This window comes from Chelonia mydas, chromosome 1 (genome assembly GCF_015237465.2).
Source record: "Chelonia mydas isolate rCheMyd1 chromosome 1, rCheMyd1.pri.v2, whole genome shotgun sequence".
Lineage (NCBI taxonomy): Eukaryota > Metazoa > Chordata > Testudines > Cheloniidae > Chelonia > Chelonia mydas.
The window spans coordinates 28,963,703-28,986,146 of NC_057849.1; the positions used below are offsets into that span (position 1 = coordinate 28,963,703).

The 22,444-nt window shown below is 42.5% G+C and overlaps 2 protein-coding genes across 11 annotated transcripts in view; one reads left to right on the top strand and one right to left on the bottom strand.

Moving 5' to 3' along the window:
* The window catches only part of CEP57 (centrosomal protein 57), a 28,258-nt gene extending 18,985 nt beyond the window's left edge, over nucleotides 1–9,273 (top strand). For 2 of the 6 annotated variants that reach the window (XM_037889755.2, XM_037889750.1), the window contains exons 6-11: nucleotides 1,535–1,612; nucleotides 3,839–3,943; nucleotides 4,096–4,176; nucleotides 4,934–5,178; nucleotides 5,969–6,113; nucleotides 7,969–9,273. In XM_037889755.2, coding sequence (XP_037745683.1) covers nucleotides 1,535–1,612; nucleotides 3,839–3,943; nucleotides 4,096–4,176; nucleotides 4,934–5,178; nucleotides 5,969–6,113; nucleotides 7,969–8,205 — 891 coding nt within the window. In that variant the 3' untranslated portion in view covers nucleotides 8,206–9,273. Of the gene's footprint in view, nucleotides 1–1,534; nucleotides 1,613–3,838; nucleotides 3,944–4,095; nucleotides 4,177–4,933; nucleotides 5,179–5,968; nucleotides 6,114–7,864 lie in introns of all 6 variants that reach the window. The other 4 variants (XM_043529249.1, XM_043529247.1, XM_043529258.1 and 1 more) reach the window with 3 other exon arrangements.
* MTMR2 (myotubularin related protein 2) overlaps nucleotides 8,848–22,444 on the bottom strand; it is an 82,716-nt gene continuing 69,119 nt past the window's right edge. For all 5 annotated transcript variants that reach the window (XM_037889778.2, XM_037889788.2, XM_043529234.1 and 2 more), the window contains 5 exons: nucleotides 19,978–20,184; nucleotides 17,746–17,838; nucleotides 15,760–15,873; nucleotides 14,321–14,497; nucleotides 8,848–13,312 (listed from right to left, as the gene is read on the bottom strand). In XM_037889778.2, the coding sequence (XP_037745706.1) occupies nucleotides 13,151–13,312; nucleotides 14,321–14,497; nucleotides 15,760–15,873; nucleotides 17,746–17,838; nucleotides 19,978–20,184 (753 nt within the window). In that variant the 3' untranslated portion in view covers nucleotides 8,848–13,150. The remainder of the gene's footprint in view (nucleotides 13,313–14,320; nucleotides 14,498–15,759; nucleotides 15,874–17,745; nucleotides 17,839–19,977; nucleotides 20,185–22,444) is intronic.

A 22,444-nucleotide genomic window follows, 5' to 3' on the forward strand; every position in this document is an offset into this window, starting at 1 on the left:
TGTTTGCAACAGGGCTTTGCCAGCATAACTATCTCAGCTAGGGAGTGTGAAACTTCATTGACTTTAATGCATAAAACAGGCTCTTAGTTTTCCAGTGACTTTGCAAGACACTAAAAATCATAGACTGAATAGAGAAACTGGATGTGTGGTTTATTACAACAATCTCTAATCCATTAACAAACTCCTCCACCCCAACCCCCTTCTCTCCCATTTCTTTCCCCCCTATGTCTGGTGGGGTGCCAAACAACCTGTCCCACCTTGTCTTTAGTTGTGACAGTGGGAGTACCTTTCCCAGACCTGAAGAAGAGCTCTGAGTAAGCTCGAAAGCTTGTCTCTCTCACTAACAGAAGTTGGTCCAATAAAAGATATTACCTCACGCACCTTTTATTCTCTAGTGTCCTGGGACCAACACAGCTACAACAATACTGCATAGACTTAGTAATGCACATAACTCTGTTGGGGCAAAATGTAATATTTAAATAAACTAACAAATATGCTTCCATTTATATACATATCAATTGGAATACGTTTTTGTTTTTTTTTCTGATGACAGTTTGATTTTGGATTATATTAGGGTGAAGGTTAGGCCATGTTCTAGAGCAGGGTGGGCAAACTTTTTGGCCCAAGGGCCACATTGGGGTTGCAAAGCTGTATGGAGGGCCGGGTAGGGAAGGCTGTGCCTCCCCAAACAGCCTGGCCTCTCCCACTTTACGCCCCCTGACTGCCCCCCTCAGAATCCCCGACCCATCCAACCCCCCCTGCTCTCTGTCCCCTGACTGCCCTGACCCATATCCACACCCCCACTTCTAACCACCCCCCCCCCCCCCGGGACTCCCAGGCCTATCCAATCCCCCCTGTTCCCAGTCCCCTGGTTTTTTACTTAGAAATATCAGAAATGTGAAGTCTGGTCTTTTCTGGCTTTGCTAGAAAACCACTTGGATGTCTCTTATGGATTTTTGACCTCTGTCGTTAATTTATGGTCAGGATGTTCCAAGACCTCCATTGTCACAAACGTTTGAGGCATTTTCGTTACAGATGTTGAAAATAAACCCAAAATATGTTTGTCGTCTTTCTAACTTGTACAGTATCTGACATAAAAAATTTGCTAGTTCTTTAGCTGTCTCTTTGGCCTGAGACACTGGACAATACTTAAATTTTAATGTAAAAAAACATGTTAAATCATTTTTAGGCCTTTTATGTATTTTTAAAGGAGGGCAGTCACCTCATTTTTTCCTCTTTGTAGGCTATACCCTTCACTAACTTGCTCTAGACTTTCAGGCATTGTAATTAATGTCTTATTGAAATAAACATGGGAAAACCCAGTGTGTTCAACTTCAAATATTCAGGCCTGCTTGTACTTGTTAAAGACAGATGAGATTCATCAACAGTTATTCTGAATCTGAAGGGAATGTTCAGTCTAAAACAATGCACTGAACTATTAGTTTTAATTTTGTTCAAGTTTCTGTTTTAAGACTTCAGAAAAAAGGAACCAGGCATTCCATCAGTAACGTTTTTCTTATTGAACTTCAATTAGAAAAAAATGAGAGAACTGGAACAGAAGCTCAAAGAGGAGGAACATGCAAGGAAGCTTGTGCAGGACAAGGCAGCGGAGGTAACCAGCACGTAATCTTTCCTGCTATTTTATTGTGTGTTGCAAGTAGCTCGCTCTCTTATTAAACTTTCATTTAAGCTCACTGATAGGGTCTCTAATGTGCAATGTAATGAAGAGCTTGTTGCAGTCTGGCTGGTGATGGAATCCAAGAACACCAAAGGCACCACTTTCTCTTCTCGCCTGTTCTTTTGCATGAAATGGTGGAAAACTTTCTCTCTGGCAGAGCTAGGAATTGGGGAAGGGTGAAATTTTGTGACTTCCCCAGTCCTGTCAAAAAGAGGGTGTCTGGTAAATTATAGTTTACTATAAAAACACAAACTTAAAGTCTGGTGTTTCCTTCAGATAATCTCCAAATGGTAAGTTGTATCCTCAACATCCTATTACCAGATCTGGCCAGTGCACCCAGTTAACTGGATGGCTTTCAACTCCAGCTAAAAACTCAATGGACTGAGTGGAGCTTTTCTTCATTCAAAGCTTCCAAATGATCTGTTGTCCCGTTCCTTTCAAGGCTTCCTTGCATGCTTTTACATGCTTCTTCCTCAAGCCCTTTTTTCCCGTAGGAAAGATCAGGACTGCTGCTCTTCCTGAGTCTCCACATCGGCAGACATTTGAAACACATCCTACCCTCTCCTATCCAGACTGAGGAAGACAGGCCTTTTTATACCAAGCGTGCTTTAACAGCCTGCCATTCCCAAGGTTACTGAATTATAAGTCCCAAAGAAAGCACTTTTGTGTTTAGTAGATACCACATCACAGGACTCAGCTGAGTTAGCTTTGTTTGGTTCTGCTCTGAAAAGTTTAATAGAAAATGATTGACTTCCTAAGGGTGACTGTATAAATAGCATGGTGGAGGTTCCATGTTTGTGTCAGAATCCATATGGCATTTGCTCAGTGTCCAAGTAAGAGCTGTGTTTTTTCAACTGCTAACCCTACAGACTCAACCTGGACTCAGCGTAAAGCTGAATTCTTTCCTTTTCACGCATCCTTGGGGGCCATAATAAGCATCAGTTATATGGATACGGCTGTATTTGAAGGCTATTATAGTTGGATGGTTATAACTAAAGGCAGAATTTGGCCTGCATCTTATTAGTGGGACTCGTTAATGGTGACGGGGGGGAGGGGAATCCAGGGCTACCATTCAGCCTAGGTTAAGTTTGCAGGACTGGCAGTTTAGGGAGATGTTGGCACAGTTAACAGGGAATCCCACAATTCTAAATTTAAAATCTTTTCAGAACACAACTATGCTTTAAGTAGATCAAGGAAAAAAATTGAGTCAACACTTTACAATAACTATCAATGTGTAGGGGACAAAAGGATACCATCAAACCAGTAGTGCCTACATCAGGACATAAACCTCTCGGGCCAATGAATTTTTTAGCTTCGGTGCCATGTACATCATTAGCACACAGAGGATTATTTATTATAGTGCCACAGAAGCAGGAAGGTAACACTGAACGCCAGCACTGATCCTTGTGGAGAGATTGAGGGGTTCTCACATAAATCCTGCATGTTCACTTGTGAGATGGGGGTGGGTGGCTGGAAATAATAATTTCTAAAGTCACGTCTTAGAGCTTTCGAGGAAAAGAATTAAACTTTTTACATGGATCCATTTGCATAGTAATCACTCCAAACCGCAACTCTTTCAGTAAAATGTGGAATGTATTCAACACAAATCAACCAGAGTGGAAGGAACTGGGATGTCCTCAAACATGGCATCATTTACTGAATAGGCAGGGCCAATATTTTGACAGTCAGCAGTGATGTAAAGGAAGTGCATAACTGTACTGTTTCACACTTGCCTGCAGGGAAGTGGCTTGTGGCTCATTCAGTCTCTCATTACGACTGGTAATTCTTCTTTGAGCCAGAATCCATGGTGGTAGTTTAGATCAGAGGTTCTGAAACTGATCTGTGAGCTTGATATTCCATCTTTTCAATAACTTTTTAAGGGGGTATATGAACCAATAAAGTTTTGGAACCACTGGCTAGATGTACTTGGTGTCACTACTGTTGTTGAACATTGCAGTAATACCTAGAGACCTCAACCACATGGGTGTACTGTTCTAGGAATGTACAAGACCTACAGTAAAGGACAGACCCTGCCGCAAAGAGCTTACTGACTAAATTGCTCCTTGGCTGGCCAGTCCCAGACTTCAGGGTTTCGTTGTTTTAGGTTTTTTTACACTTTCCAGTTTAAAAAAAAAAAAAAATAATTCCCACTATTCTCAGCTTCAGACAGGACTGGAGACTAACAGAATACTGTTGCAGGCAGGAACACCATCAGTTCCTCCAAAGCCAAGGAAAACAAAGAAGAAAGCCAAGCAGCCAGACAAGGTAGCATGCTGTCATTGTAAATTGCATCGGGAAGGAAGGAGAATGGGGTGGCTGGGTGGGAGAGATCAGATAGCTGGCTATCGCTTTTACTGGAAAGCAGAGGGGGATGGGTTTGACAGCGTCACTTCTAATGACAATTTCTCTCTTCTTAGAAACGCCCTCTTACGAGACATTACCATGCACAGCCCCACTATAGGCTGTGTCTGGGTGATGTGCCATTTGTAGCTGGAAAGGTGAGTGGGATTAATTTTGAATGCCTACAAATAGCAAGCTCTGGAGAATTTTACACTTGGAGTACAAAGTTAGTTCAGAAGACGGGGCTCTGGGTCACAGTTGCCAACGTTCATGTAGACCCTGACTTTCACAATAAGCCAAAAGTCAAGCTAATCCCATTTCAAAATAAGACCATCCCTAAGAACCCCAACACTGTGACTAGATTCCCCCTGCGTGCAGTCTGGGACTGGTGGGCCCGATGTGCACCCCTGACTCTCTCCCCGCCTTGCCCCTGCTTGCTGGGAGCTGATAAAAAAAAAAAAAAAAAAAAAGCTACTAGCCAACAAGCAACTCACAAGCCACTTAAGCCAAAAACAAGCCCAATTTCTGCATTCCCCCCCGGCAGGTTTGGCATCATGTTTGGTGCTCTCATGACACCTAGTGGTCAGGCTACTTAACAGTTCTATTTTCCTTCCATTAACTTTTAATTTTCCCTCCAGCCTTTCTTGCAGTGCTCTGTTCTGTCTTCTGTAACACTGAGCTGGCATGGTCAGAAACATCTCCCCTGCTCTCAAGGCTGCTAGTCAAACACTTTTCACAAGCACTGATTGACTCCTACACAGATCTCTTCTTAAAAATAAGTCACTAGCAACAACAAATCAAGAAAAAAAAAATCACAATTAGGATTGTTTCTAAATAAAATGTCCTACAATATCTCTCCTGCTCTAGGTTTGATAAGAGATCTATTCACATCTACTTTACTTTTTTCCCCTTCAGTCTACTAGTCCCAGCCATTCTGTTGGAGCCAATGTACAACATGTGTTGCATCTAATGAAACAACACTCTAAAGCTCTATGTAACGATCGTGTGATCAAGGATGTTGCAACACCTAAACCGACTGGCAACTCATCTCACACCAGCAAAGGCAGAAAGTCATCTCTTTCGACAGGCTCCTCTGCATCCCAGGAAGAGCTTTCTGAAGTGTTGCTGACTTTGCAGGATGAATTTGGGCAGATGAGTTTGTGAGTCCTGTGATTAAATTACAAATGTGGATGCCAATGATTTTGGTTTGGTGTTGAGAGTTCTCTGGAGGGAGGGCGGGGTTATACAGCCATTTATCCAAAGATGATGCATGCTTTTAGGCAGGAGTGGATCAGGATTTAGCTTTCTTCAATCATGGCAGCCTTTTTCCCCTGTTATGTTGATTAACATTCAACTTCAGTTATTCCTACACACTAATACTGCATGGCTCTTTGTATTTACAAGCAGCAGTTCCAAGGGGTGCACCTCTGAGTTCATTCATAAGACATCAGACAAGTGCGTAAATGTGACTACCCTTTTGTGAGAGCTGCCTTGCTATTCTTTCTGCTAAAATAGTAATCTAGTTATCAGGATCTAAACTGTTTTGCTAGTCTCACATATCATCCATCATAGGAGCACAGACCTGAAATAGCAGCTAATGCAAATGAACCAAGAAAATGCAGAATGGGAAACAGGACTCTCTCCTCAGACCTGACTGAGCACTAAGACTATGGCTATAGGAGGCCACCCATGTAATCTTAAATTAGTAATATTTAGGTCTAACTAATTTTTTCAGTCCTCCAGTATAGCAGCAGAGGCTCCATGTATGCATTCCACATTGACAGTGCTCACGAGCAGGAACGTTACAGACGACTGTTATGAAATATATTGAGACAGTTTCTGGTTACTAATAATACGCCTCCCTGGACATGTAATTTCTCAGGCAAGTGGGCAAACATTGTAAAGTGGAGAAAATCATGCCCAAGCTTTTTTTCTGTCTTTATGTGTAAGTGATCACCTACAGCTAGGAAAGCTAATCCAGGAAACACCAACTGGTGGCCTGAAGGAAGACCTGGAGCGGGAACTTGAGGCATTGGTGAGAAGAATGGAGGCAAAGGCAGACCAAATAAGTAAAGTCCGGAAACATTGGACACGGGTAAGTCAGTTGCGCTGTAAGGCTTCTGTAAAATGATTATTTTGAGGAATCTTTCAATGAAATGCTGCTATAGCTGAATTTGGAAGAAGCAGACATGACCTGCCTTTTGTGCTCACAGGAAAGCAAACCGTTTGTACGTGGGGGAAATCCCACAGAGACATTTTGCAAGTTGTCAAAAGACTTACAGCTAACTTATTTTCCTCAGTGTACGTTGGTTTTGGTCACCCAAACTTTACTTAGGAAAAGGTCTGGGTTCCCAGTGTCTATTTTTACTGTTACACTAAATTTTTGGACGGTCATCCTCCTGCATATGCTGATCTATCTTGTCTTGCTTTATAATTCACATTTCACAAATATTGGAGGGAAAGTTAAAGATAGATACTTTGATGAAAGATTTAATCCCATATCTGATTGTTCTTTCTCCGCTCTTCCTTCATTTTACTGACGTTTGCTTTGCCCCAAAGGTCAAATGCAGTGTGTCAAGCCTATTCAATATACACTGCTGTGAAGCATATCTTTGTGTAGTTTTCAGCCCCCTCATCTCCAGCTTTGACATTGTGTGCTCTAGAGATGGAAACTTCATCTGCCTAAAGTCAAAGTGTTGAAGACTTTAAACTGCAGATGTCCTCTGAAATCAAAGGCAGTTGAGCATGTTTCCCACACATTCACTAGATCAGAGGTTCTCAACTCCATAGCCCACCTGTACCACAATAACTGATTTTCTGCATATAAAAGCCAGGGCCAGTGTTAAGCCCATGCCACAGGGTCCCTCATGAAGCTACATTGCTCAGGCTTCAGCCCCAGGTTGCGGGGCTTAGGAACCTGGGCTTCAGCCCCATGTGGTGGGGCTTTGGCTTTCTGCCCTGGGCCCCAGCGAGTCTAATGCTGGCCCTGCTTGGAGGCCCCCCTGAAAACTGCTTGAGGACCCCTAGGGGGCCCCGGACCCCTGTTTGAGAACCACTGCACTAGATTTTCAGTCAGATGACTGAAAAATTCATAGCCATTAACGTATTCTGCAGAGGAATGTCCGTGCCAGTGGAAGAAGTTAGTTTATTAGTTACTCCTGTCTAGAAACTGAAGCAGTTGTTGCAGACTGGCAGGCGTAGCGGTGTTGACATTGTATGGCAATATGAATGGTTCTGCATGAGTACTGTATGCCCCTGACTAGTAAAAAATTTTCCTGCACCACTGCAGTATTGAGAGTCGCATACTGTCCTATTTACACATCTTTACAGCTGATGCCAATTCTTCATACCAGCAGTCTTTCTTTTTAGTGCTCTTGAAAGTGATACCTCAGGTAGCTGCTTTCTAAGGACAGTGATTGACCTATACAATCTGTATAGGTAAATGGAAAACTTAATTTTTCAGTAATCTTTGGGAAAAGCTGGGCAATGACTATGTGGATTGGAGACTTAAGTCAGTTGTAGGTCAGTTCTTTCCCAATCGTGAGGACGTGTGGGTAACTCCCCTAGACTCTGTTAGACGTGTGACTTCTAAAATAGCTAATAGTAATTCAGAACACAATCTCTGATTCCACTGGAATCAATCTCCATGTTCTTAAAGGTTTATGACATTGTGCACTTGGCTATAGGAGTAAGTATTCCAGGAGACTGGCTGTCTTGGTTGTAGAGTCTCGGCTTTCTATCTGAGTCACAGGCATCCGATGAAGTGAGCTGTAGCTCACGAAAGCTTATGCTCAAATAAACTGGTTAGTCTCTAAGGTGCCACTCGTACTCCTTTTCTTTTTACAGGCACAAATGAAAAAGGAGATTTTAATTCCATTGGGAGAAATGGAAGAAATAAGTAAACTGAAGCCAGGCTGCTCTTAATGTTTCTCTCTGGGCTTTCCTTTCAGCTAGAGAAACTCAAGAAAGAGTGTAAGTCCAAAAAGTCTTGTGCTGATGAAACACGAGACAGCCGAAGTGGAGTTAGTGAGGTGAAAGTAACAACCACCGTGACAACCAGGGGAAAGGATGCTGGCCCCATCAAAGTGAAACCTGGAGAGAAAAGCCGGAAAAACCTTCAGTTGTTGCGGGACATGCAGAGTATACAGACTTCGCTTCAGAAAGATGACATCAACTGGGACTACTGATTTCTGTACCGGTCAATAGTTTCCTTAAACTCCACGAGTCTGAACTTTACTTCTCACATTTCAGGTCTAAAAGAGATGCCTTTCCTACTGTGTGAAAGAGACTACTGTATACGAAGTGCACTTTTTAAATGTAAACCCCCCATTTTGCATCTGTAGTTCTGAATTATTATGGTTCTAATCCATGCACAACACAGATAGGAGAAAGCAAGCCTCATTTCTACTGTATCTAACTACTGAGTTATATGCAACCCTCCATTATCTCCCCCTTTGTCAGCTATACCCTTCCTTCCAGCTTCCTTCTGCCATGCCTGCTGCAGGATGTTTTATTTCATTGTTCACAGGGGTGGCTTGTCTAAAAGGTATGTGTGGTTTCACAACTCTCTTCCTGTTGAATTCTTCTGTACGGGGCTGCTTAAAGGCCTATCACCATTCGAAAATGAAGCTTTAGCCACAAGTCTAAAAGGTGTTAGCAGTTGCTGGATGTATGCACAGTTGCTGTCAGCACAGCCTTTGAGAACATAAGAAAAAGCAGGAGAACCTCATAAGTGTTTTGTTTAACTATCCAGTTCCTGGTCTGCTGTCTTCCATTAGCCAATATTAATTGCAGTGGACACTTCAACTCACAAAGAAACAACAAAGTAATTATCTTTTGGACTAGTTTTTCTTACCAATTGACTCATTTAATAGTAGAGAAATGCACCTTCAGGATACTTTTTCACTTAAGTGTGATGTGGAACATTGGGATAAAATCTATCATTTACTAGTGCACTTTGGCTGGAGCAGTAAAGCGTGGACATTTTTAATTTGAAAGTGCCTCAATCATGCCATTCAATGCTGGCAGCTTGCTTAATTTTAACTTGAAATATTATTCACTTTGACTTGGATATCTGCTTTTGTAATGGTGCAGGTATAAGTGCTAAATGACTTGCACACCTCAGTGAATGTTATTTATTATATTAATAATGTAAAGAATTTCATAGTAATGGTGTGTACAGAAGACAGACTCAAATTACCTGTGTGTCTAAAGTTTTATGATTGGAAATCAATAAAATTAACTTGCAAATCTGAGTGAGGTAAGTTGAAATTTCTCTTTACTAATTATCTAGCTGTGCCTTTTTACTCCTTGTAAGACTGATACAGTTTACTCTTTGAATTGAATATCAGACTGTTTAAAAAAATCCTGCCCCACTAAAACTCACCTCAAGCACTGCCTGAGCAAAGGTGTTAGGGGGCATTAGTAGAGAGGAAGGATAGGTAAGTAGTGAAGATGGGAGCCTGGCACTTGGAAGACCTGGGTTAAATTTCCTGCTCTGCCACAGGTATCCTTTGTAACCTCAGGCAACTCCTTCACTCTCAGTGCTTCAGTTTCCCTACCTCCGAGAGGTATTGGGAGTCTACATATATTAACACTGTGAGGTGCTCATGTTAAATATTTGCCAGCTCAAAATTATTTGAGATAATGGAAGAATTACTACTCACAGCTAAATGGAAAAAATCAGCCCAGAGATTGTTACTGGGACAGTAGCCAAAGGAAAACACTCCCTTTGAGCAGGAAGTTGCTCTGGCAGTATACAAAGCAATTATGTTACAATAATTCTACAACTACAAAGCTTGAATCTCATCAGCAAAACCCCTTTGCTTACTGAGAATGCCATATATACTTCTCATCTCCTCCGCTGTACTTTGACTTCTGAAATTGTTACTTTTCAGTGATATGACTGACATGTCAACATTCAGTTCTTTTGTTTTATAACGAACAAATACTGTTGGAAGCGAGAGCAGGGCCCCAGGAGAAAAACTACAGCCACTTAACACTTAGTATTAACCTTCAGGAAACAACAATGCATACCTAGTGAAACTGCCAAAGTGAGAGTAAAGAGGTAAATGACTATTCCATAGAGGTTCTTATACTGCACTGTAGTATCTGAGAACTGAAGACAGACCCATTTTATATAGTGATGGAATCTGAGGACAGGCCAACTGTGTGTGTGTGTGTGTCTCTCTCTCTCTCTTTCTCGTGAACTTAAAGCAAGCTGTACACTCCCCATACATCATATGGTGCAAAGAATCAATACATCCTGATTAAAAAAAAAAAAGTCATTAAGGATCATGTTACCCTAACTAACATTCAGTGATGTTTACACTTCATCTTAATGCTAGGCCATCCACGAGAGAGAAGACTTCAGCCTAATGGATTGACATAGCTGCGGAAGAGGGAGGCACACAGTAAAACACAAGTAGCTTTCCAAAGGAAATGACACTGCCTTAGAGGCAATATACATATGCTGACTGCTCAATATCTGCCAAACTACTCTGATCAAGCTGTGTTAGTCTGTATCTGCAAAAAGAACAGGAGTACTTGTGGCATCTTAGAAACTAACAAATTTATTTAAGCATAAGCTTTTGTGGGCTACAGCCCACTTCACCATATGCATAGAATGGAACATATAGTAAGAAGATATATATACATACAAAACATGAAAAGGTGGAAGTTGCCATACCAACTCTAAGAGGCTAATTAATTAAGATGAGCTATTATCATCAGGAGGAAAAAAAAACTTGTGATAAGCAAGATGGCCCATTTCAGACAGTTGACAAGAAGGTGTGAGGATACTTAACACGGGGAAATAGATTCAATTTGGGTAATGACCCAGCTGCTCCCAGTGTCTATTCAAGCCCAAGTTAATGGTATCTAGTTTGCGAATTAATTCCAGTTCAGCAGTTTCTCACTGGAGTCTGTTTTTGAAGCTTTTCTGTTGCAAAATTGCCACCTTTTAAGTCTGGTACTGTTAAATTCCAATTTATTCATGATGACAACAGCACCTCCTTTGTCAGCCTTTTTGATTATGATGTCAGAGTTGTTCCTGAGGCTGTTGATGGCATTGTGTTCAGCACGGCTGAGGTTATGGGGCAAGTAATGCTGCTTTTCCACAATTTCAGCCTGTGCAGGTCGACAGAAGCACTCTATGTAGAAGTCCAGTGTGTTGTTTCAACCTTCAGCAGGTCGAACTGCTGAACTGGAATTAATTTGTAAACTAGATACTATTAACTTGGACTTGACTAGAGACTGGGAGTGGCTGGGTCATTACCAAAATTGAATCTCTTTCTCATGTTAAAGATCCTCACACCTTCTTGTCAACTGTCTGAAATAGGCCATCTTGATTATCACTACAAAAGTTTTTTCTCCTGCTGATAATAGCTCATCTTAATTAATTAGCCTCTTAGAGTTGGTATGACAACTTCTACCTTTTCATGTGCTCTGTATGTGTATATATATCTTCTTACTATATGTTCCATTTTATGCATCTGATGAAGTGGGCTGTAGCTCATGAAAGCTTATGCTTAAATAAATTTGTTAGTGTCTAAGATGCCACAAGTACTCCTGTTCTTTTTACTCTGATCAAAACATACAGCTGCATATGGAAATGAGATCCAGAGGCAAAGCTAAAAAGCCCTTATAAATAGGTTGACTTTTGCTACACCCCCAACCTCCTCATTCAAGTGCATATGCATGTATTTGGAAAGACACAATTAAAATGAAAAAAATCAGTTCAACAAAAGTAATCACCAGAAAATTGACTGTTTTCACCCTGATTTCTACAATAATTAACATTGATTTTGGACAAAGTTTAATCGATCATTGTGCCAATGACAATGATTCTTTGTTCTAAGTCCACTGTATTCTCTTCTCTGACAGTGTAAAAGTTATTAAGCTAGTGCTGAAATATGCTAGCAGGCTACACAACTCCATCAACTGACGGCTACTTTTACATGGCGATTGTAATACATGCAGAAAGCTTTCTTTGGTCGATACGCTTACTGTCAACAGAAGAGAAGTAAAACAGTCAGTTTGAATTTTAAGCACATCATCGTGATCCCATACTGAAATACGGAAATAACTATTTACACTTACCTAAGCAAAATTAAATTGAGTTGATCCCAGCAAGTGTTGCACTTGCCCTGTTTTATATCATTTACATTGCCAGCTCTTGCATCTGAGGCGCGCACACACACACAAAAAAAATGCAGAAACTATGGGGATCTGTTTCCCACCCCCTCAGTAATTAACATCTGCTTCATAGTATTGAACTGGGTGAAAATAAGTGACGATTCCAGGTGAGGGGGATGGAGATAAACTTGGTCCCAAAAAGGACAAGCTGAGGGATACGAGGGGCTCATCCACTACCATGTCCTACAGGTAGAAGCTGCCCTTCCTGTAAATAAGGCATCACTTTGCAGTATTGAGTATATACCTAAAAACCAAGTCTGTTTCTTTTAAATTCCACCTCCATGACAGAAGTAAAGTCACAGAACTTGGCCTAGCTTCCTCTGATGTATATCAGTGATTGGTTCTTTCCTATCTATCTAAATAGTAAAAAGCATTCTATTATTCAGGTCCTATCAGCATCTGTCTTTCAGTGACACGTTGGCAAAACAATTCAACTGACAGTTATATGTATATTGACATTGATAAGTCAAACTATTCAATGGCTATATTCTAAACATTTGAGTCAGATATGAATTCTGCAGACTGATTTCTTACTTCAGTCTCTTTTAGTTTCTTTTCAGCAAGGTGGAGAATTTTCATTGTCCTCCTCCTCTGTAGATACTTTGCTTACAGAATACTTCCTTCCAAGCAATAGTCGCTCATTCAAAGCAAAATAATTTCTAACAGCTAAGTCAGTGAGAGCTCTAGGTTTTGTTTTTAGGTGACAGGTGCAATTAGTTTTAGCATCATCTAGCCACCAAGATAATTGCATAGGGGTCTGCCCTTTTTTTAGCTTAAGCTTCCTCTAGTGCTACAGTACTAATAAATTACCCTGGAGAGAAATGTAATAAATAAGGTGGTTGATGTCTCCAAGACACCAGGATCTAAATTCAAAGGGTTTCCTATTAGAGCTGCCCTTTTAAGGTGGTCCTGGGAAATACTTAATAGAAGTCCATATTATACAACTGTTTGTACAGGAGTGACACACTGTGCAGGAGAGCCAGCTCTCTCCGAGGATGAGGTTGATCGGTTGGTAATCTCTCTCTGGAGCTCCTCTACTTTCTTCTGCAACTCAGCCCGTTTGGCAAGAAGTTCCTTGTATCGACTGTGGACAGGCTCCTGCAATGCAAAGGAACGTGCAGCTGAGTGACAATAAAAGGCTGCACAGGCCAAGCCTGCTAAACCACTAGATGTCATTTCTGCCTCAGTTGCTCTTTGTCCATTTTTTAGTTTGTAGGGTATAAGGGTTATGCCATCCTCTCCTGTTACCCACAGTGCATAAGCAAATTCATTAGCTGTTCTGACTTCCACATACCTTGCCACTTTTCTGTCACCGGCACTCTCACAGCCTGCTAGTTCCAGGGCCCTGATGCTTCTTGGCCTCAGTGGCTGTATTTTATTTACAAAGCTGATTTGGGAATGAGACAAACTAGCAGGGTAATAACATAAACATTGTGAATTGTAAAAGCTGAGACCTGCAGATCTCCCAGTCACTTCTCCCCTTGGCATCTCAGTGCTGCTGATAATTAATTCAGTAGATGTCGAATAAGGGCACTTTGGAGATTCTTCTAAGTATCTCTAACTTGTCCTAAATGCTTAAAAACACTGCTTCTGATTTCTAGTGACCAAGATTTTCAGAAGTGAATGCATAAAGTGAGGCCCCAAAGTCTCTCTTTACGCATCTAGGGCAAACATTTCCAAAGTGCCTCAGTGATTTGCGAGACTAAGTCCCACTGACGTTCAATGAGGCTTGGGTGCCTGAGTCCCTCCAGTAAGCGGGACCTGATGCTTCTGAAAATGCTACGCCCGCTCACTTGATTTGATTTCTCAAAGTGCTGAGCGCCTACAGCTCCCAGGGATTTCCAGTCCACTCACCTGGGAGTCTAAAGTCAGACACCCAGTTTTTAAAATCCTGGCTGATATTTTTAAAACTAAAGTTAGGCACCCAGTTCAATTACACACGTTGCAGGTACATTGCTTGCAATTAGGTTTTGTTTTTAAATTTAAGCTGTGGCAGCTTGGGCTTGGAAAGTACTGCAGCTCCCAGGTGCCAAGGTGACTGGTTCCTTAGGAACATCAGAGACAAGATTTTTGAGACACACAGTATTTTAGAAACAAAATGGTCACCTGTGGTTTCATCCTTGGATTCCATCTGATGTAATATCCCACCCAAAGCTCTAGGTGGCGCATGCTGGCCACAGGATACAAGACGTGGTTGGAGTAGCACACATACAAGGGATTAGTGAAGTCTTCAAGTTGGCTATTGATGTAAGACCACAATGACAGTGTCTTTTTTGGAAGGTTCTTTAAGGAAAAAAATAAAACCTGTTTTATATACCCAGCCATATGAACACTAGTATTTATCTGCACAGTTTTGACTATTTATACCAGCATATACATATGTTTACTGTTAATAAAAATCTGGCTGCCTTTTCATAACTAAAAAAAATACATTGTATGCTTTTTTCTAGACTATAAACACATGGAGGCAGGCATATACACACTGTGGCATGCAAACATCCCTTATTCCCAACTCAACCTGCAACACAATCAAGGGAATCATCATTGGCACAAAAAGGGGAAGGCTGCCTGGAGAGGAGATGGGGTTTTCTGAAGCTGGAATGACAAATATTCAAGCCCTATGTACACTGGGAAAACTGGGACACACAATTCACCAGCAATGTGGTTTTAATAGTGATTTTGACCACTGTGTTGTCAAATTCAGCTCAGTGCACATCTATGCAACACAGTGATTAAACACCATAGTCCTGACTAGACTACAACCTCCACTGTTGCCATCCCCAGGGGAGAATTACAGATGCCATTTTCCTAGTGTAGATGCAGCCTTTGTGTAATTAAATGGTGCTTCCAGCAAGTGGAGACTGAGTGAGCGCCATTCATTTTCCTTTTGATTTCAGGTTGGGGTTGTACATGTAACGTTGGCTTAGTGTTTTAAGTCATGCAAATGTACTCAACATTCCTCCACTTGCACTTTGGGTCTTGTAACTGCTTTAAGCTCTGCCAAGGTAGGCCAGGCTAGAGTACAGAACTATCCGATATAACGAGCTACAGCCACATTCCTCCTAGTAGCTGGCAGTTCCATTCTCGCCAGGGAAAAGGCACACCTGGCACCCTGTTACTGCCATATGGTCTGCTGGATGTGACACGGTAGGACTGTGCACACATTTTAGTTTATACAATCAGCTTGCTTTCTAGTATTCCTGGGCAGGGAGTTGAAAGTATGATTTTATTTGAACTTTAGATAAACATCTCCTAGGCAACTGATAGCTGTTAAGACAGAGGCTAATGGTTGAAGGTGCCTTTAGAGATGCTGAATACGCTGAAATGTACACAAGTCTGAAGTACAGAAATTAGGCTCTGAGTAGTTTACACCAGTTTACAGGGGGAAAGAATCCTGAATGCCAGCGTTCAGCTGGAAGACCTGTTAGGGCCAAAACTTGCTCCCACGGGAGTTACTGGGAATGGGAACAATGCCATCAGCATCATTCACCCATTTTAGGAACATTGAGGAATTGCATTCATCTTGGAAAGAGGTGAGCCCTTACCTCCTTCACCCTCTGCTGCTCACTGCTACACAGGAAAGTCCCAAACAAACAGCTGTACAGGTGGTCCAGAATGATCATCAGGAAACAGTCATTGAATTCAAATGCGGTAGGAAACTTCAAAACACAACCAGGAAGATTGCGTGTTTATTTTTGTTAGTACATTGCTTGTTGCTAATAAACATACATACCACTATAACAGTTAATTGTGTTAGTTAATGAGCGCAATATACCCCCTATGCATTTCTAGTTTAGGATTTGTTTGTGTTATTTGGCTGCCTCTGTCTCCAAAATCATATTACTACTTTCTGAGAACAAACGCTTTGCTCAAAAGTCTGCTTTACGTGCGCAGTAAGGAATTCTGAGCAAAAGCCAGAGCCCCGAAGAGTCTGATCACTGTATTTATATACACCCAGAGCTGCTTAAACTGGAGCTTGCACTTTATGCAGGTCTCTAATGCCAGAACTTTAATGAGGTTATGAACAAAAGGGTGCCGCAGATATAAAATAAACAAACTCTAAGTAGGAGTGAAAGCTCTATCTATTTAAATGGAAACAATTCACGCATCCAATTGAAAGTTTTCCATGAGGCTGCAGCAGAAGGCCATGAAACCAGTTCACATGTTGGGAATAGGTCGTGGGAACCTAGGAATTGCCATCACATGCAAGGCCTTAACTTTGGCTGAAGCCTCTAGGTGTACTGTAATACACATGTATAACAACAATCTGAGCTGCTTGGAAAACAGATACAAAACTTCACTACATTTTTCCCCTTTTTGTTTTAAAAATAGTTTTTCAAAATTTAATCGGAACTTTTCTGAATATTGAATAATTCTGACTCGCTCTATAGAGGGTGGAAAACCTGGGGGGGGGGGGGTTGTGAAAACTGTAACCCCATTTTTTTTCGAGTCAGGGCAGAGCTATGCAGTAAGGAAGGTGGGCCGGATCTGGAGTTGTGTTCGAGCGTGATATGGTGTATGTGTGGGTGGGTGGGGTTGCAGTCAGAGCAGGGTCAGGGGACAGAGAGAAGTGTGAGGGTGGGGTGGTTTGAAACGGTGTGGTGCGGGAAACACAAGGGAACAGCAGGAAATCTTGTTCTGTACCCCTTACCATCCTGTCCTCCCTGGCTTCTGAGCCCTATTCCCAAGGCTAGATGATATAACGGGTCTTTTCCATCTCTGATGCCTATGAGTCTACGTCATTGGCTGCCATTCAGTCCATCCCAAACACCTACTCCTCCCAAGGAACTTGATGAGAGAAGGATTAAGACGACCACTGAGAAGGATGCTTTAGCAACATCCAAGAAAGGGACATGCTGCCACCTCTCCTGTTTGGCAACTGAAAAGTACCATCTAAAATGGCACCTCTGTTCACCATTTTTATCATAGGTCGTTTTTTTCAATGGTGTCTAGGCACCTTTGTCAAAAGGATAAAAATACAACCTACAGGCTCTGGCGCAGAGGCCAAGTGCAGAGTGGACACAGCGGCATGGCTCTCACTCTAAGCCCCTGGAGATGTTCCCTCCAGAGCAGAGAAAATTTAAGTGGCCCTGCTCGTACAGTACCTGGTCTGTGGGTAAAGGAGACTCCAGTGCATAATCGTGCACAATTTAGGAGCAATGCATTCACTTTTGGAACATGTTAAAGTGAAACAAAACCCAGCTGTCTTCAATCCCGTCTCCTCTCACACAATTAATGCCACTCGGGGAAAATAAAATTTTCAAAAGCCACAAAATGACTAAGGAGCCTAATTCCGATTTTCAAAAGTGTCTTAGTCACTTAGGATCCTAAATCCCATACGGATTAAATGACAGTTAGGCTCCTAACTCACTTAGTCACTTTTGACAATTGTACCCAAACAAAAACAGAAAAGAACAAAAAAGCCACACAGAGGAGGCTGTATTTTAATTTCAAAGTTGAACAGCAAGATTACTGGCCAGACACACCCCTCTAAGTCCTGCATAAAGCATGTTTGCAGCTTAGAAATTTACCTGTCTTGTCATTTGCCAGACACAATCAATGAACTGGAGAAATACGGGAGATCTGTCTGCATCTGCATGATTCTTATCTCCATGGCCAACTCTCTGATGCAAAACAAAAAAAGAACATGAACTAATACAGTGCTTCACAAAAATAGCTTGGATTCTGTGTACCTGGGTTACCAATGCAGCAGCCCGCAATAGCTGTAAGATAGTCTACAAGTGTCCTGATTTTGCTGTGTTTATATTAGTAAGTGCAGAAGTTCTGGACAGCTAGTCCTCTAGTATTTGAAGTGAGATCATTTCTGAGGGACATATTAAGTGCACTTAAGAAAGAATTAAAAACAAAAGTGATCTGAATAGAAGCTCCAGATGTTATTCTGACATGGATTTCATTTAACAGCTAGAGTTCAAAAGACTAGAAAAAGTTTAAACTTTTGTTCCTTTCAATTATATATATCATCATCCTCCTCTTCAATCAGTAGTACAATATAATGGAGCCAAGCGTTACACAGAAACACAGCCCCTAATGATAATTATAACATAGCACTTCCTAGCTGACAAGCCCTGTACAAACACTAGCTCAACCTCACCACCCCATGAGAGGTAGTTATGAAAGCGCCCCTAAGAAGTAGGCCTCTGACACTGACCTGGATGCATGGCCTTGGGCAAATCACTTAAGGTCCCAATTCAGCAAAGCACTGAAGCCATAGAGGTCGTAGAAGACTTTTTAAATTAAAGGCTGGGGGAAGGCTGAGAGGTACGGAGGACCACACGGTCTGGACGGAGACATCCATTAGGGGAGGATTTATTAGAGGGGATAATCTATATCCTACTAAAGAGGAGAGGATAGAAATTGATAAAGTACATGTAGGAAGTCCAGAGAAAATTCAGATGAAAAAGAGTCCCATTCAGTTACATCACATGAAGGCACACAATTGTACCCAACTTAATACTGACAACTTTTTATAAGTGCTTGGATACAAATGCTGATGTCTAAATCCTAAAATGGGTGAACTTGAGTGCCTGGTATTAAATGAGTATATTGATATAATAGCCCTCACAGAAACTTGGTGGAATGATAATCAATGGGACACAGTAATACCAGGGTACAAAATATATAGGAATGACAGAATAGGTCTATGAATGGTGTGGCGAGAGTGAATAGAGAAGTATTATTTATCCCTTCATACAACACAAGAACAAGGGGTCACCCAATGAAATTAACAGGCCGCAGGTTTAAAATAAACAAAAGGAAGTACTTCTTCATACAATGCACAGCAAACCTATGGAACTCGTTGCCAGGAGATATTGTGAAGGCCAAAAGTGTAGCTGGGTTCAAAAAAAGAATTAGATAAGTTCAATGGCTATTAGCCAAGATGGTCAGGGACACAACCCCATGCTCCGGTTGTCCCTAAACCTCCGTTTGCCAGAAGCTGGGGCTGGACAACGAGATGGATCACTCAATAACTGCCCTGTTCTGTTCATTCCTTCTGGAGCACCTGACATTAGCCATTGCTGGAAGACAGGATAGTGGGCCAGATAGACCATTGGTCTGACCCAGAATAGCCACTCTTCTGGTCTTAAGCATGTAGGTAATAATAATACCTCTCTCTTATAGAATACTTTTCATATGTAGATCTCAAAGTGCTTTACAGAGAAGATCAGCATCGTTATCTCCCTTTTATAGCTGGGACTAATCATCTCCTTACAGTTTAAGCACATGGTTTACTGTTTTGCTGGATTGGGCCCTCAATCACTCAACTACCTCAGTTTCCCCACATGTAAAACGGGGGATAACATCACAAGTATGCAGATGGGAAAACTGTTAAGTGACCACCCAAGATTACATAATGAAATCAGTGCCACAGGTAAGTATTAGATACAGTATTAGATCAGATAACATTAACCAACACCAACTGACTGCAGTCTAAGGACAATGAGCAAAAATCAACGAGTGAGCTGTAGCTCATGAAAAATTATGCTCAAATAAATTTGTTAGTCTCTAAGGTGCCACAAGTACTCCTGTTCTTTTTGCGGATACAGACTAACACGGCTGCTACTCCGAAACCTGAAGGATATAATGCTTTTCAGTCGCATTCACCTTTACTCTGAGCTCAGCTCTGATCAAGTAACATTGATTAAAGGAACATATATAGACCTTTTGCCTGTGTCACTAATCCAGTGAGATGCCCTTCATTCAACACCTAGCAACTGAATCCGCTCAAAAGGCTATTGACTCACCAGCTGAAATCTGTGCCCAAAGCTCAGCCATTCCTTCTCCACAAGCACCTCGAACCCCCTTATTGTTCGATAGTAGCCATCGAGAATGAGCATGGACAGAGATGTGAGCTGAGCTGTTCGGTCCCAGCCGTCGCTGCAGTGCACAACCACGGAGGTTTTCCCCGACTCCACCTTATCAGCAATCCGAAGAGCGCCAGCAAGAATTAGCTGAAACACAGACAGGGCACTAGTGAAGTTTCTCCATAGAATATGAACTACAAGCGGAGAATTGCCTGTGACACCACTAGACAAGATAAGGGCCATGTCTAGGGACTTTTGGAATCAGGCCCAAGGGCCATGTCAACACTTTTGGAATCAGGCCCAAGCTTCACAATTATAACCAAGACAGGGGCTTGGTTACAGGGTGGTTATGCCCTAGTGAGGTTACAAGTTGTAGGGTAGACATGACTCTGGAAGTGTCCCAGTAGCCAGATGAAATACTTGGACAGTCCAGGATTTAAACCCAGTTCCCTGGACACAATTAAATCCCATCTATGCTAAAATTTTAATCCTGTTTTAACCATGTCAGGGAACAGCGCTGCTGTAACCAAGTCCCTTGTCTCGGCTACAGCAGTAGTGTACATGGGAAACCTAAATTGGTTATATTTTCCCATAGGAAGAAACTGTCAAGCCTGCTTTTCCAAGAACAGTTCTGTACTATCCTTTTTTCCTGTAAATGCATAATTTCAGGGAGTTGACCTTTATGTGCTAACCCTGCAAATACAGGTAATCTAATTTTGTCAGATGAGTGAGACTTGGGGCTTGTGTACATAGGGAAATTGGCTGGTATAGCTGTAGAGGAATAATTATTCCCACTGTAGCTAAACTGGTCAATTTCCCCATGTAGACAAGCCCTTGTTCCAAGTGTTAGTGCAGGGGTGAGCAAACTATGGCTTGCGAGCCAGATCTGGCCCCTCGGGATTGGATGCGGCCTCTGGGATTGCCACCGCCGCGGGCTCCGCGCTGCTCCGGGACGCGGCCACACCACGTCGCTGCAGCCCCTGGGGGTGGGGGTGGGGCGGCAGAGAGCTCCGCACGCTGCTCTTGCCTGTGGGTACCTCTCCCAAAGCTCCCATTGGCCAGGAATGGGTTACCGTGGCTAACGCGAGCTTCGGGGGAGGTACCCACAGGCGAGGGAAACACGTGAAACCCTCCCCGCCCCCCCAACTCCCAGGGGCGGCACGGGGACGTGGTGCCAGCCGCTTCCCAGAGTGGTGCAGTGCGGCGCGGCACCGGGGCAAGCATGCAGGGAGCCCGTCCTGGCCCCGGTGCATGCCGCTGCCACCCTGGAGCCGCTCTAGGTGAGCCGCTCTAGGTAAGTGGTGCTGGGCCGGAGCCTGAACCCCTCCTGCACACCGCACCCCAACTCCCTGCCCTGAGCCCCCTGCCGCCTCCTGCACCCCAACCCCCTGCCTGAGCCCCTTCCTGCACCCCACACCCTTCCTGCACCCTAACCCCTTTCCATGAGCCCCCTCATATGCCCCGCACCCCTCCTCTGCCCCAACCCCTTGCCCTGAGCCCCTTCCTGCACACCGCACCCCCTTCCAGACCCCGCACTCCACCCCCGCACCTCAGCCCCTTGCCCCGGCCCTGCAAGCAATTTCCCCACCCAGATGTGGCCCTCGGGCCAAAAAGTTTGCCCACCCTTGTATTAGTGCATTAGACATTTTTACATTAATAGGTTATTCACCCCCCAAAATATCTATCTATAAACACACGCACCCATAGAATACTGATTTACTTTGGCTAAATATGTTCTGCCAACTGAACAGCTGACATCAAACTATTCAGCTGTAAGGAACAGTGCAGGACAAACAACATAGTGTACTACTCTTCCCAAAGATTTGGCTTGCTACCTCCTACTTTTAGACTTGAAACTACTGGCTTTCCCTGGGACAACTGTGTAGTATGTACTCACATACCAAGTTTACATTTTGGAGAGGAAAAACCCTTGCTGATTTTCAGTGAAACAACAACATAGGATAAAAATCGTAGGCCAAATCTAGCAAAAATCTATGTTAATGTGGCAGCTGGAAGCTTCTTATTTATACGTAAATGGCTTTTTTTCTCTCTCTCTAGGGCTGTTTGCAACTGGGAGCCCTTAATACCCACCTAAAGCAGGGGAAGCTGATGGTACTCAGCACTTTACACAAATAGGCCCCTCATTTCTTTCTCTCTCTTGGTTTATCAGGATTATAGAGAATCTTATTTAAAAAGATTTCCCTCTGGGGGATGAAAACGACTTAATAATTTATCTGGTGCCATTATATTTTCTCCCACACAAAGTGAAAAACATATATTTTTAGTGCAGATTACTTTTATGGAGAGTAAGAAAAACAAGAATGAAAGAAAGAACTAATATAAAGTCTCTGTGAGAGAGAACACTTGGACTTTGGCCCCAATCCCAACATGTGCTTACCTATATGCA